Here is a 13,729-nt window from a genome sequence, read left to right on the forward strand (position 1 = left end):
AATGTCCATCGATAGATGAATGGATAAAGAAGATGTGGTACATATATACAATGGAATATTACTCAGCCATGAAAAAGGATGAAATCATGCCATTTGCAGCAACATGGATGGACCTAGAGATGATCATACTAAGTGAAGCAAGTCAGACAGAGAAAGACAAATGTCATATGATACCACTTATATGTGGAATCTAATAAAAAATGATACAAATGAGCTTATTCACAAAACAGAAACAGACTCACAGATCTTGAAATCACTAATTCTTATTATTAGACAAAATTAAAAAACATTTTGTTTTCCACTTTTAGTCAGTCACTCACCTGAAATTGATGGTTGTGGATCACATATGGTAGGGATCCAGTTTGCCCCCCTAGAATCGATGGCTGTGGATCATATGTGGTAGGGATCCAGTTTTCCCCCCAACCCCCATGCCCACCACCCCTGGAGGAGTCACGGGCCCCCTGTCCTCAGGGCTCTACCACAACTTCTCTGTGCTGTACTGAGTTTCCGTAACTGTGTGGGTCTCTATGGGATGTCTATTTGTCTGTCCTTGAATCAATAACATGCTTTCCTAACTGTAAGGTCTCATAAGCAGCCTTGCTACCTGATGGTGCAAATCACCCCTTCCTGCCTACGTACGCTTTGCTCATCTTCAAATTTCTCTTTGCTGTTATGGAGTTTTCACACGTCCACATTAGAGGTAGGAACCATCTATCAGGTCACACCAAACGCTTTGAAACTTGCTCGCAACTGCATTCAATTTAAAGATAAACTCGGGAAGACGTAACATCTTCACTATTTAAGTCTTCTCATTCGTGATCACGGAATAACTCTCCACTATAGGTTTTTTTATGTCCTTAAAAAACATCTTAGAACGTCAAGTAATCTAGTTGAATTTATTTCTAGAATACCTTATCATTTTTGTAATTATGTAGGTGGGATTACACTTCCTGATTGTTTTCTACCGTTGCACAAGGTATTTTTACATTTTATCTGTTGATCTCACCTATCTACCATCTTGCAGAACTCATTTATTGTAAGTGAATTTTCTATTCGGATACTATTGGGGTGGCCAAAAAGTTTGTTCGGGTTTTTCTGTAAGATAATATTTGCAGAGAGGCGCCAATTCCATTTCTTCCTTTTGGTGTCTGCATTTCTGGTTCTGTGTTTGTTTTACGACACTGGTGAAGACCTCTTGTCACAGCAGACCTTTCTGTGTCATTCCTGACTTTCACGGACATGACTCTAATATTTCTCCACCGTGGATGCTGGATGCTGTGTATCTTCAACAAACAGACTTTCAACCGGTTACAGAGGTTTACAGAGGTTTCTTTTTACTACAGACAGTCCCTGACTTAACGGTACTTCCACTTAGGATTTTTTGACTTTAACGTGGTGAGAACGTGATTTGCATTCAGTAGGAAGCGTACTTCGAATTTTGCCTTTTGATCGTTTCCCGGGTTCGTGACATGCTTGCTGGGCAGGGAGCCTCAGGGTCCAAGCAGCCCAGCTCACGAGGGCAAACCACTGATACACTCGCAACCAGTCTGGACCCAGACAACCATTCTGCCTTCCACTTCAGTACAGCATTCAATAAATTACGAGAGATAGTCGACATTTTATTGTAAAATAGGTTTGTGTTAGATTTTGCCCAACTGTAGGCTAATGAAACCGTTCTGAAAACATTTAAGGTGGGCAAGGCCAAGCTATAGTGAGTTAGGTGTATTAAATGCATTTTTGACTTAACGATATTATCAAATTGCAATCAGTCTATAGGCATGTAAGTCAAGGAAGATCTGTACTGCTTTAGTAAGAGTTTGGTTGTTACTGTTTGTTTTGTGTTATATGAGTGGAGAACTGTATTAAATAACTGTCTCCGGTCCAACGACCATTTTCTTTCCTTTAATCTTTTCACGTGTTAAATGTGTTCATAGTCTAATGATGGGAAAGAATCCTTGCATTATTATAATAAATCCAATTTGGTCATAACATTTGTTTGTTCCGTGTTTTATTTAAGATAAACTGTTAAATGTGATTCCTCAGTGCTTTCCACAGACTTTTTGGTTGTATGTTAAAATGTGAAATAGGCCTGTACTTGGATTTCTTGGACTGTCTCTTACAAAACTACAGAACGTTATAAAATGAGTGGGGGAGCTTTTCTCCTCTCTCTCTCCAGCCACTGGCATAAAAAGAGAAATTATTTGTTTTTTGAAGGCTCCATGACACTCATTTGCAGAATTCCCCGAGCATCTCTGAGGAGGTGGTATTATTTTCTGACTCCATTCTGCCAGAGTTCTTTATTAAAATTTGATATTTCTCCCAGTGTCAACTATGTTTCGTTTCTCCCTTTCAACTATTCTTTATTTCTTCAGGATTCTCCACCTAAAACTTTTGAGTGCTGTCTGTACTCACAGAGCTATATTTTCCATCAGGTCACATAATGTTTAATTCACATGGCACAGAAGAAAAACATTCTTGGTTTTCTTAGGTAATCTCTAGGCTATTTCTTCTTTCAGATGCAATCAGGTTTTTGTTTTTGTTTTTTTTTTTAAAGCCTTTTTTTTAGAGCAGTTTTTGGTATACAACAAAAGTGAGGGGGGTTGCAGAGTTTCCCATTTATCCTGTACTCCCTACATATGCATAGCTGCTCCATGAGCACCATCACTCACTAGAATGGTACATTTTTTTCTTTTTACCAAGGATGAACCAACACTGACACATCAAAATCACACAAAGTCCACAGCAGACTTTAGGGTTCACCTTTGGTGAAACTTGGTACATTCCATGGGTTTGGACAAACGTATCCATAGTGACGTCCAGCATTCTAACATCACACATGGTATTTTCACTGCCCTAAAACCCTCTCTGTTCTGCCTGTTCATCTTTCCCCACTGTTGCCTCTGTCTCCATAGCTTTCCCTTCTCCAGAATGTCATACAGTTGGACTCATACAGTATGTAGCCTTTTCAAACTGGTTCTTTTACTTAGTAATATGCATTTAAGATTTTGTGTCTTGTCATGGCTTGATAGCTCATTTCTCTCTAACACTGAATAATATTGCACCACAGTTTATTTACCCATCACCTACGGAAGGACACCTTGGTCGCTTCCACCTTTTGGCAATTATGATTGAAGCTGCTATAAATATCTGTGTGCAAGTTTTCAGGTGGACATAAATTTTCAAAACTCATTTGAGCAAATACCAAGGAACATGAATGGCTGTCTCCTATGGTAAGAGGATGGTTAGTTTTGTAAGAAACTATCAAACCATCTTCCAAAGTGGCTGCACCATTTTGTATCCCCACCAGCAATGATTAGACTTCCTGTTGCTCCACAGGCTCTCCAGCATTTGGTGTTGCAATTTTGTCTGTATATTTTTGCAATACATTAATTATCCATTTCCCTCATACATTCACATTTATTGGCATAAAGTTGTTCATGGTTTTCTCATTTCACGACACTCTTTTATCTGTGACGTGCTCTTCATATGATTTTCTTGCACGTCCTTCCTCCTCCTGAGCGTCTGTGATTTTGGTAGATTTTAGGAAACACTGGCTTTAGTTCTGTTTCTGTCTACTGATACTTTCTTCATCATTTCAATGACTTCTGATCTTAACTTTTATAATGACTTCCTTTACATTCCTTAGAGTTATTCCATTTTCATTCTTCTAATTTCAATTTTTCCTCCTTTTAAAGATTAGAAATTTAGTCTTGAATACCATTTTGCAGCATTTTATAATTTCCAAACTGTAGTACGTGCCTTTTTCATTCAGTTCTAAACGACTGATATTTTCATTGTGATCTCCTAACCATGAGTGAAGTAAGGAGGTTTTGTAATGTTTCCACAATATGTTTACATGTTTTGTTTTGAACTTTTTCTGTTGACTTCTGATTTAATCACACTGGGTCAAAGACCGTGGCATGCATGAAACAGAATGTTTACAATTCAGTTCAACTTTCCATATATGGTCAACTTTTTAAAAAGTTATATGGATTTTAGAGAAGAATCAAGTGTCTGTCTGTTGGGTGCAGGGTTCTACGTATTTCTACTAATTTGAACCTGTTAATACTATTAGAGATATCCTAACAGTATTGTATATAAATAATACAATAACACTACTATAATTATATATAAATAATACTATAATTATATACCATAATTATATATAAATAATAATCCTCGTATTTTATATTTCCTGTTTGACATCCTTTTTTGTTCACATCTGGTTTTTCATCCTTTTCTGCTTGATGTTGGTTGTTTTTATAAACTGTAGATTCCCTTATATTTTTTTCTGCTAGGTTAGAAACTACAGACTATACACATATTCTTTGAGTAATTACAGTCAATATTTTAGTTGCACCTAATATTTTAAAATACATAACTATCTTTTTTTCTAATGTAGTCTCAAGTCATTTTACATTCCTTTTATCCTAACTAGGGTCTTATTATGATTCCATCACACATTTAACACTCATTCCCAATGGTTAATTAACCAAAGTTTTAGTTTAACCTAGTTTTAACAATTCACATAGAATTCAACTTACGACATAGCATTTCTTTCTCGGCCCGTTACTCTTTTCACGCTCCAGGCCTTCCTCGCCACCCACATATCTTCTTCTGGAAGTACAACTTTTAATCATTCTTTTAGTGAGGACTGCCAGTAATAAACTGTCTCAACCTTCATCTGAAAGCTCTGTTTTGCTTTCACAAGATGTTGGTATAAAATCTTAGGCGGACAGTTCTTTTTCCCTCAACACCTTAAAAATCTCCTGCATTGTCTTCTGGCTCCTCCTGGGCCCAAGTCGGCCATCCATCCAGTGGCCATTCCTAGGTTGTGAAATCTGCTGCTTCCCTTTGGATTTTCTCTTGTCTTCCATTTTCTGGAATAATGCTAAATGCTTTTAGATGTGGATGAACCGTCATTTTTCCTCTTAGTTCTCTGAGTGCAGTCGGGGGGCTCCATCTTCTCATTTCTGGCCCGTTCTTGGCCAGCATCTCTTCACACCCCACCCCCATTCCCTCCACTCTCCTGTCCTCATGCACGTCTAAATGACCGTGTCCAATGGCCCGTCCACGTTTTCCCATGACTCTCTGGGCTAGAGGGAGGTGGCTCCAGCTCATCCATTCTCTTTAGACCAAATCCAGCATTTTGGAAATGCCAATGGCTATTCATCTCATTTCCAAAACTTCTCAGGGACTCTCTCTCACACACCCCCTTCTTGCTTCATTTCTTCCCATTGTGTTTCAGAGTTTCTTGGCCTCTCTGGTGGATGTTATTCTTGTTTTCATCTCCAGGGCATTACAAAGACACTTATCTGCACGTGTAAAGTGGCAATCTCTCGATCCCGGGAGCGGCGCTGCCTAGTAGCAGACTGCTTCCCATGCTGGGAACACCAGCGTGCAGTGGTACCTGGGCTGGGCTGTGCTTGTGCGCCGCCTGCCCACCCTCCCGTGTGCTGGGTGGGGTACTGGGACCCTCAGGGACCTCCTCAGGGGAGGCTGCAGTGCTGCGGGGCCATGCCAGCTGCCTGGCCGTAGGTCCACATGCACTGTTTTCCAGGGTCTTTCAGGAGGGGGCGTGCCCCACTCCAGCTCCCAGCGAGCTGCAGGAGCTCGGCCCCTACTATTCCCTGGGACCTGAACCGCTGCCGTCAGTGGTGGCTTTGGGACCTGCAGCCTGGTGGGCACGGGTGTCAGCATTGCTCACTGCTCTGGGGGCATCTCTGTCCTGGGTCTGAGCCAGGCTGAGTCCTTTTTTTTTTTTTTTTTTTTTTTGCAGTACGCGGGCCTCTCACTGTTGTGGCCTCTCCCGTTGCGGAGCACAGGCTCCGGACGCGCAGGCTCAGCGGCCATGGCTCACGGGCCCAGCCGCTCCGCAGTATGTGGGATCTTCCCGGACCGGGGCACGAACCCGTGTCCCCTGCATCGGCAGGCAGACTCTCAACCACTGCGCCACCAGGGAAGCCCGTGGGCTGAGTCCTTTTGATTTTCCTGTTCTATGTGCCGTGTGTGAAGAATTACTGAAGACTGGAGGGAAAGGTGGTCAATGTCATGATGGCTTAAAAGCCTGACTGTCTGGGGAGCTGAGTTCAGCCTGGAGTCATGTCCGCTCACTCCCCTGGGCCCAGCTGCAGCTGCTGAGACACGCAGACCCCAGGTCACTCAGTGTAAGCAGTGAGATGTAATAAGTTAAGACTTCCCTGAGTTTCAAAGCCGATGTGATCAAATTGGCACTCCCCTCGCATCACTTTGTGTGAGAGCTTTCTAAAAGGGCACCTAAAACTACGCTTGACACAGGAAATCCCGACAGCTTTTATAAATCTTCTAATGCTCGAGAAAACATCCTTCTGACTTCACGGCCAGCTCCCAGACTTTATTTTTGCTAAATGTCATCCTCTTTCTCCTTAGGCAATTAAGAAAATCTGATTATTCTAATTCCTACCAGCTCGAAACCCTACAATTTCTGATACTTAAACTCTCCACCACCAGCCATGTGTGCTTTTCCTGTCCCACCTCATGACCAGACCAATTCTCTTCCTAAGTCCTGTCCTACGTGAAAGCTTGGCTTTATTAGACCTAAGTTACCAGACCTTGTAACCATTTAAGACATTCCCTTCTTCCCCACGGTGATCCCGTCAGAAATTAACCAGAAGAAACAGAAGGAATCCTAGGAAAGTAGAGAACTGCCAAGGGTACATACACGCAAAACTAGCTTAAGTGCAAATAAAAACGCCAAAATCAAGAGGGTCCCACCATGGAGGGGCCTCTAAAGTTGCCTTGAAGTTGAATCCTGGGAAAATTCACATGAAATCTATTTGGAAGTTTTGCTCACTGAAGTTGGTTCATTGAAAGAAACTATAGGAAGATGTCATAACCGAGTTATTTCTCTCTTTTATAGAATTTATTTTCCTTAAAGGGGAAAAGAAGAGCTAAGGTCAGCATCTTCTTATATCAGAGTCAGGAACAGTTTCTTAGAATACAAAGCCTAGCATCGCTGCAAAGCTGTAGTGAGAGAGTCAGGGCATCTGTGTCAGGGCGCTTTTGTGACTCCGTCCTTACCTTGGTGATTCGCCAGCCGGTCAGGCGGCGCTGGGAAGCCGGGTCCTGCCAGATTTCCAGGACGGCGAGGAGATGTCTGTTCCACCTGGTCCTGGAAAGACAGGTGCGGAAAGGCTCTGGTCAAAAGAAGCACTTCACAGGGGTCACATCCACCCGCCCCCAGCCTTTCTTCCCCCATTTCTTACTTTCTCAATTTATTTACTTTTTTAGTTTTGAACGACAGTTGTTTAAAATACGCAGTAAAAGGAAAGTTCATCATAAAAAGGGACAGCCTGCTGGCTAGGGAGCTGGAAGAAAAAGTGACTCCTTGTTTTTGGCTTAAGTTGCTTTCCCTGAATAGCAATTCAAAAAGAATTACTGTCAACTGCAGGGTTTAAGCCATGAATGTAAAGAATTAGCATTCCATGGAGCACAGGCATCTTCTGTAACAATTACTGGTGATCAAGCCCTAGGTGGTCTGTTACCTGGGAATGAAATGCCCAGCGACCCTCCACAGAGCGCCCAGAGCTAAGTGGCACTGCAAAAAGAAATTTTCCTAATAGTATAGATTTATTCAGATTAAAATTTTCCTATATCAGTTTTAATAAGTTATATTTTTATAGGCGCTTGTCTAATCTAAAATTCCAAATTTATTGGCATATTATTCATAACATCCTCTGATTTTATTTTACTATCTGAAGAGATGTCACTATAATTTTCCTGTTACTGGTTGTTGGTGGGATGTTTCTTGATTTGTTTCACTGATTGATGGGAAATACATTTTATTGATATTTTCAAAGAATAATCTTTTAGCTCTTTTGACCCTCTCTATTGTATTCTGTTTCTATTTCAGTATTTTTTCTTTCTTTTTTTTCTAATTTTATTGGAGTCTAGTTGATTTACAATATTGTGTTTCAGGTGTACAGCACAGTGATTCAGTATATATATATACATACATTCATTATTTTTCACATTCTTTCCCCTTGTAGGTTATTACAGAACACTGAGTAGAGTTCCCTGTGCTATACAACAGGTCTTTGCTGGTTACCTGTTTTATACATAGTAGTGTGTATATTCAGTGGCATTTTTTAGACCTCAGGTGAGAAAAATTTCTGGCAAAAGTTAAAACAGCAACATTAAAACCAAGCCCACAACTCCAGGGCTTCCCTGGTGGCACATTGGTTGAGAGTCTGCCTGCCAATGCAGGGGACACGGGTTCGAGCCCCGGTCCGGGAGGATCCCACATGCTGCGGAGCGGCTGGGCCTGTGAGCCATGGCTGCTGAGCCTGCGCGTCCGGAGCCTGTGCTCCGCAACGGGAGAGGCCACAACAGTGAGAGGCCCGCGTACCACACACACACACACACAAAACCAAACCCACAACTCCAGAAAAACATCTTCATGGGATTATAATCAAGCCAATGAAAGATACATTAAAACATGGACAAAGAAAATGGGCCTGTAAAATATTTACATGCTTAAAATAAAATATTAGCAGTGATTAACTTGGGGTGGAAAGATGACAGACTTCTCTGGTAGATTTAAGAAGCTTTTGTAATTTTTATAAATGCACATATATTGCCTCTGTAATTGGAAAGGTTTTAGAACTGTGTCAGAAAGTATAAGCTCTGCATGGAAAAATCTATTAATATTAATAAAAATTGACACAAGTACAAGTAGCTACCTTCAGCATCCTTGTACCACGAAGCTCTGCACATGCAAAGTCCCCCCCCACCACACCCTGGGTGCCGGCATGGCGTGGAGCTTATGCTGCCAGCCGAACTCCCATTTCATAGATGAGGAAGCTGAGGCAGGGAAGGAGCATCCACCCACTATCACCCCGTGGTCAGGGGCAGCCCTGGGACTGGACCCCAGGCAGCTGGGCTCCAGAACCCAAGTGCCTTCCAGCCCAAGCTGCTCACACAAGAAACTCCAGAAAAGCACATTATTCTGACAAGACCCTTTACGGCCTGGGTGCTCCCCCCACCCCCTGGCCAGTGGCTTCTGCATCCAGAGTCTTGGCCTGTCCGGGTGTAGGAGAGGATGGGTGATAACCCCACTGTGTATCCACAGGGGCGGGTCTGGTCCACACTCCACTGGGGCCACTCCCAAGAGAGGGAGGGCAGAGTGGGGAGCTGCAGGGAGAGAGTCCAGAAGGGAGAGAAGATGCTTGCTCCCCGGGGAGCACAGCCGCCTTCACACCTTCCTCCAGAAAACCCGGGAACACTGAACGAAGACCTCTGGTAAGGGAGAGATTTTCACGTGCTTCTCTCTCTCTGCGCTCCCCCTTCAAAAGGAATAGCTCTCTTCTGGCTTATTTATTTATTTATTTTACTTTTGCGGTACGCGGGCCTCTCACTGTTGTGGCCTCCCCCGTTGCGGAGCACAGGCTCCGGATGCGCAGGCTCAGCGGCCATGGCTCACGGGCCCAGCCGCTCCGCGGCCTGTGGGATCCTCCCGGACCGGGGCACGAACCCGCGTCTCCTGCATCGGCAGGCGGACTCTCAACCACTGCACCGCCAGGGAAGCCCTCTTTTGGCTTTTTTAATCACAGACATAATGCTTGCTAGTTAGGAAATTCTAGACGCTAAAGAAAAGTATAAAGACAAAAGTGAAAATGAACCTCTCTTCTCTCACCCAAGGATGTTATCCTATCAGCAGTTTCTGGGCTGTTCTTTCAGAGAAAAAAAAAAATGCACACACTGAGAGTGTGTACAGATGCAATGTTTGAATTATTTATGGATAGCGTATACGTTTTATTTGAATCACATGGGGGTTACAAATGATTCTGATAAAAAACGGAATCACAGTCATGACACCTACTGTTATATTTTAACGTAGCTTTCTGAAATTTTCCATGGCGACAAACGTTCCCCATCAGCCCTTTCATCATTCTAGCGTACCCCATTAAGTAGCTGTGTAACACGATTTCTTTCATTAATACCCAACTGGCGAACGTAGAGTTTGTTAAGAAAGTAAGGTTTTGGGCTTCCCTGGTGGCGCAGTGGTTGAGAGTCCGCCTGCCGGTGCAGGGGACACGGGTTCGTGCCCCGGTCCGGGAAGATCCCACATGCCGCGGAGCGGCTGGGCCCGTGAGCCATGGCCGCTGAGCCTGCGCGTCCGGAGCCTGTGCTCCGCAACGGGAGAGGCCACAACAGCGAGAGGCCTGCGTACCGCAAAAAAAAAGAAAAAGAAAGTAAGGTTTTGATTGGGAGAGAGGAGAGGGATTAGTTTGGAGAACATGGCGTCTGGGAGGCAAGAGTGGTGCCACTAGGACTGCCCCCCTCCCACGCCCGCAAGGTGCTGAGGCGGGGCTGGGCGGTCAAGGTTAGAGTACAGGGTGGCCCCCCCAGCCCAAGAGGTTCAGCAGTCTCCCCGTCCGGGGTCACCCCACATATTTTCAGCACCTCCACAGCCCAGTGTTTCTCCATCCTATCGGCTCTTTACCATCTGAGAGAAATATTTTTTCCTTCTTCTCCACATCTTAAAACCACCCATATAAATTTTTGGAACTACAAAGCAGACACAAAAATTAGCCTAAATCCCATGACAGCGGGGTAAGGTAGCATTCTCCTGGACTTTGCAGCTTTACTATGCATAGCTGGACACTGCGGAAATCACATGGTATAAACAATTTTGTGGGTTTTCCCCAATTTACATCACACGAGGTTATTTTAAAACCTTGGTAAATATCATTTTACAGATTCTAAACTACTCTGGGAAACACTTTCAGCCATTTGCAAATTTCAGATAACATAAATACAATCAAACAAATAAATACCTGTGTGCATAAAACCTTGTCCACATTTCTGATTATTCGCTTAGGATCCCCAGAGGCAGGAGGTCTAGGTGAAGAGTCAGGTGCTTTGTTTTGAGTCTAGACTCACGCTGCCAAGCTCTCGCTCACCCAGCTTCCACCTGAAACAGAGACCTGCCCTCTCCCCAGCACCCCAGGCAGCTAACACTGTGATGGTGACTGTTTCGGAATTTTTATCTTGCCACTCAGTCCCAGAGGCAGGCAGTGGCCTAATCCTGCGGTTTTCACAAGCAGGTCTTAAATCCTGAAGTCGGACATTTTTTTCATATGCTTATCAGGCCTTTGTGTTTCTCCTTTTGGACTACCCTTTTTTTGACAGGCCAGCTGGACCAGTGCAAGGGCTCCCAATCGAGCCTCTGTGAAGGAACCTCAGCCCCCATCACCCAGCTGAGGGTTTGGGACCAGCGTCTGGACTCGCTGAGTCAGTTGGCAAAATCTGTCAAATGGGCTGCACACCGCCTGCGGGACTGCTGGGAGGGCACCAGCCCTGAGGCCCTGGACTCCCCAGAAACGTCGGTCTGTTTCTTAATCTCCCAGGATGAGCTCTTTATGTGCTAAGAAACAAAGGTTGGTCCTCTTTGTAGCAAATACTTTTCCCACCTTGTCTGAGATTTAACTCTATGTTTTGATTCTCAGAGTTTAAGTCAATGCAGTCAAGTTTATTGAACTTTTCTTTGGGGCTCATTATCTTACACTGAAGCATCCATTTACGTGTACTCCTGGCTTCTTCCCCGACTGGGGGCATCCTCTTTCATCCGTCTGCCGTCTATTTTGGAGGGCAGGAAGAGGTGAGGCCAAAAACTGGCCAGTCCACGCAGGCCCACTTATCACCCTCGTGCCTGGTCTGGAAGGTCACTTTCATATCACACGTTACAATCCACGCACACAGGGGTCTGCGTTCCTCATTGGTGCCACAGACCTGCTCCTTCCTGGGCTAGCTCCCAGGTTCCCATGCTCCCTGCTGCTGGGCACCTTTATCATCAGCATACGTTTCCCCCTTTGCTGCTTTTACCTGAGTTCCTCAGCCACTTTCTTCTAAACAAGTAGCGTCAAAGTGTCATAGGGAAGAACAAATCTGACTCCATGTTGGATCTGTTTCTTTGACTTTAACCTTTGTCCTCTATTGCTTTTGCTTCCAGTTAAGAATGTTGCCTAGAGCCTGAAATATACAGGACAGCCCATTCTCAAGGCTCTGACCCTTAAGGATATAACACTTTTCCATTCACACAGAAATAAAAAGTTGCAGAACAGAGAGTAACATTCGTCTTGCTGAAGGTTTACAGGAACATTGTGAACTGACATACGTGGACAGCTGCAAGATCAAAGGATCCTGACACCAAGAAGCCTGCCAGATAAACTAACCCTGATAAACTATCTAACCCCAGATAAACTAAACCAACCATGCCCCTCCCTCACCTGGCCTTTACACATGCTTTGCTGAAACCCTTTGGGGTAGTTCGGGGTTTTGGGGGGCATAAGCCACCCACCTCCTTGCGTGGCCCTGCAATAAACCTCTCTCTGCTCCAAACTCCAATATTTCAGTATAGTTTGGCCTCACTGTGCGTCGGGCACATGGACCTGCGTTTGGTAACAAAAGTCTGCTTAGATTATTTAAACTTCTCATCTGGAATATTTCCTTATATTTAAGTAATTACTACCCATTACTAACATGAATGTTGGGAGTGGACCATCTGACTGAAATCAGACCACACAAGCATCGAAAGTATAAACCAAGAAGCTGTGATACCCCACATATTTCAAAGGGTTTGGGGGTCCAGCTGACCCGAGGCCCTGCTCAAGGCGTTTCTGGGGCTGGGCGTGGCCTGACAGGTAAACAAACACCTCGGTGTTTCCCGTGCACATGCCATCCTGAGAGCCAGTCACCCAGCAACATGCTGCCCTCCTGAGAACACCTCTTTTCAGTGATGTGCACAGCAGACCCCACCGAGACCTCTGTTCAGAAGACAAGTAACCTTCTAACCTAATTTAAGGCAACCTTGTCTAAATAGTGTGACCAGATTTAGCAACTAAAAATACAGAACGTTCAGTGAAACTTGAATTTCAGACAAACAACTCATAGTTTTTCTGGTGTATGTCCCAAATGTTGCATGGGGCTCATCCTAAAAAAATGTTGTGGTTTATCTGAATTTAACTTGGCACGTTCTAGTTTATCTGGCAAACTCTACACCTAAAGTACCGTTCGAAATCTGACGGGCTTGCCTGACAAATTAGAGCAGTAAGAACACAATCTCGACAATTGCCTCATTTGTTCGTATATAAAACTCCCAGATCGAAGTCAGCATATAGAAGCTTCAGACGAGGATTCTATTATCTTGCAAAGCCAAGAGAAATGAAATAGTGTGGGAAATGATGGTGTCTGTAAACTAAAGCCAGAGCATGAAGGCCGCTGGGCGGGAGCAGTTAACCACCGTGGCATAGAACAGAAACTCCCACAGTGCTGGAAGGTCAAGTGCAGAGGAAGTGCACAATAATACAAACTGGAACGAGGGTAACGTCTTCTCGCTGGGCTGGCCTGGTCTCCTCCAGGGCTAGTTTGGTCTGCCTGGGGGGGTTCTCCCATCCCAGGTTGGTGGGCGTCCCTCTTGGGTGAGGAGGTCAGAGTGGCCAGGCCGGGGCCCAGGGCCAGCACTACACAGCCTCCTTGTCTGCAGGAGGCCCAGGGCCTGCAGAGGAAGGCGAGGGTTCTTCTCTGAAGGTGGCCACTAGCCGACGATGCTTCTCTAAAGCACAGTCCTTGGTCATAGTGCTGTTTACCCCTCGGAGAGGTGGGAGGCTGGGAGTCCCTTCATTAAAGCTGCATGGGTCACTTCACCATTTAGTGCTGGATCCCCAAACCCATGTGCTTTAGAAACATT

General features: G+C 44.5%; 1 protein-coding gene across 4 annotated transcripts in view; it reads right to left on the reverse strand.

Moving 5' to 3' along the window:
* Nucleotides 1–13,729, reverse strand: part of GRB10 (growth factor receptor bound protein 10) — a 195,143-nt gene that overhangs the window by 88,332 nt on the left and 93,082 nt on the right. For all 4 annotated transcript variants that reach the window (XM_081244419.1, XM_081244422.1, XM_081244420.1 and 1 more), the window contains one exon: nucleotides 7,060–7,150. In XM_081244419.1, coding sequence (XP_081100545.1) covers nucleotides 7,060–7,150 — 91 coding nt within the window. The remainder of the gene's footprint in view (nucleotides 1–7,059; nucleotides 7,151–13,729) is intronic.

This window comes from Mesoplodon bidens (assembly GCF_964165515.1).
Source record: "Mesoplodon bidens genome assembly, chromosome: 9".
Classification (NCBI taxonomy): domain Eukaryota; kingdom Metazoa; phylum Chordata; class Mammalia; order Artiodactyla; family Ziphiidae; genus Mesoplodon; species Mesoplodon bidens.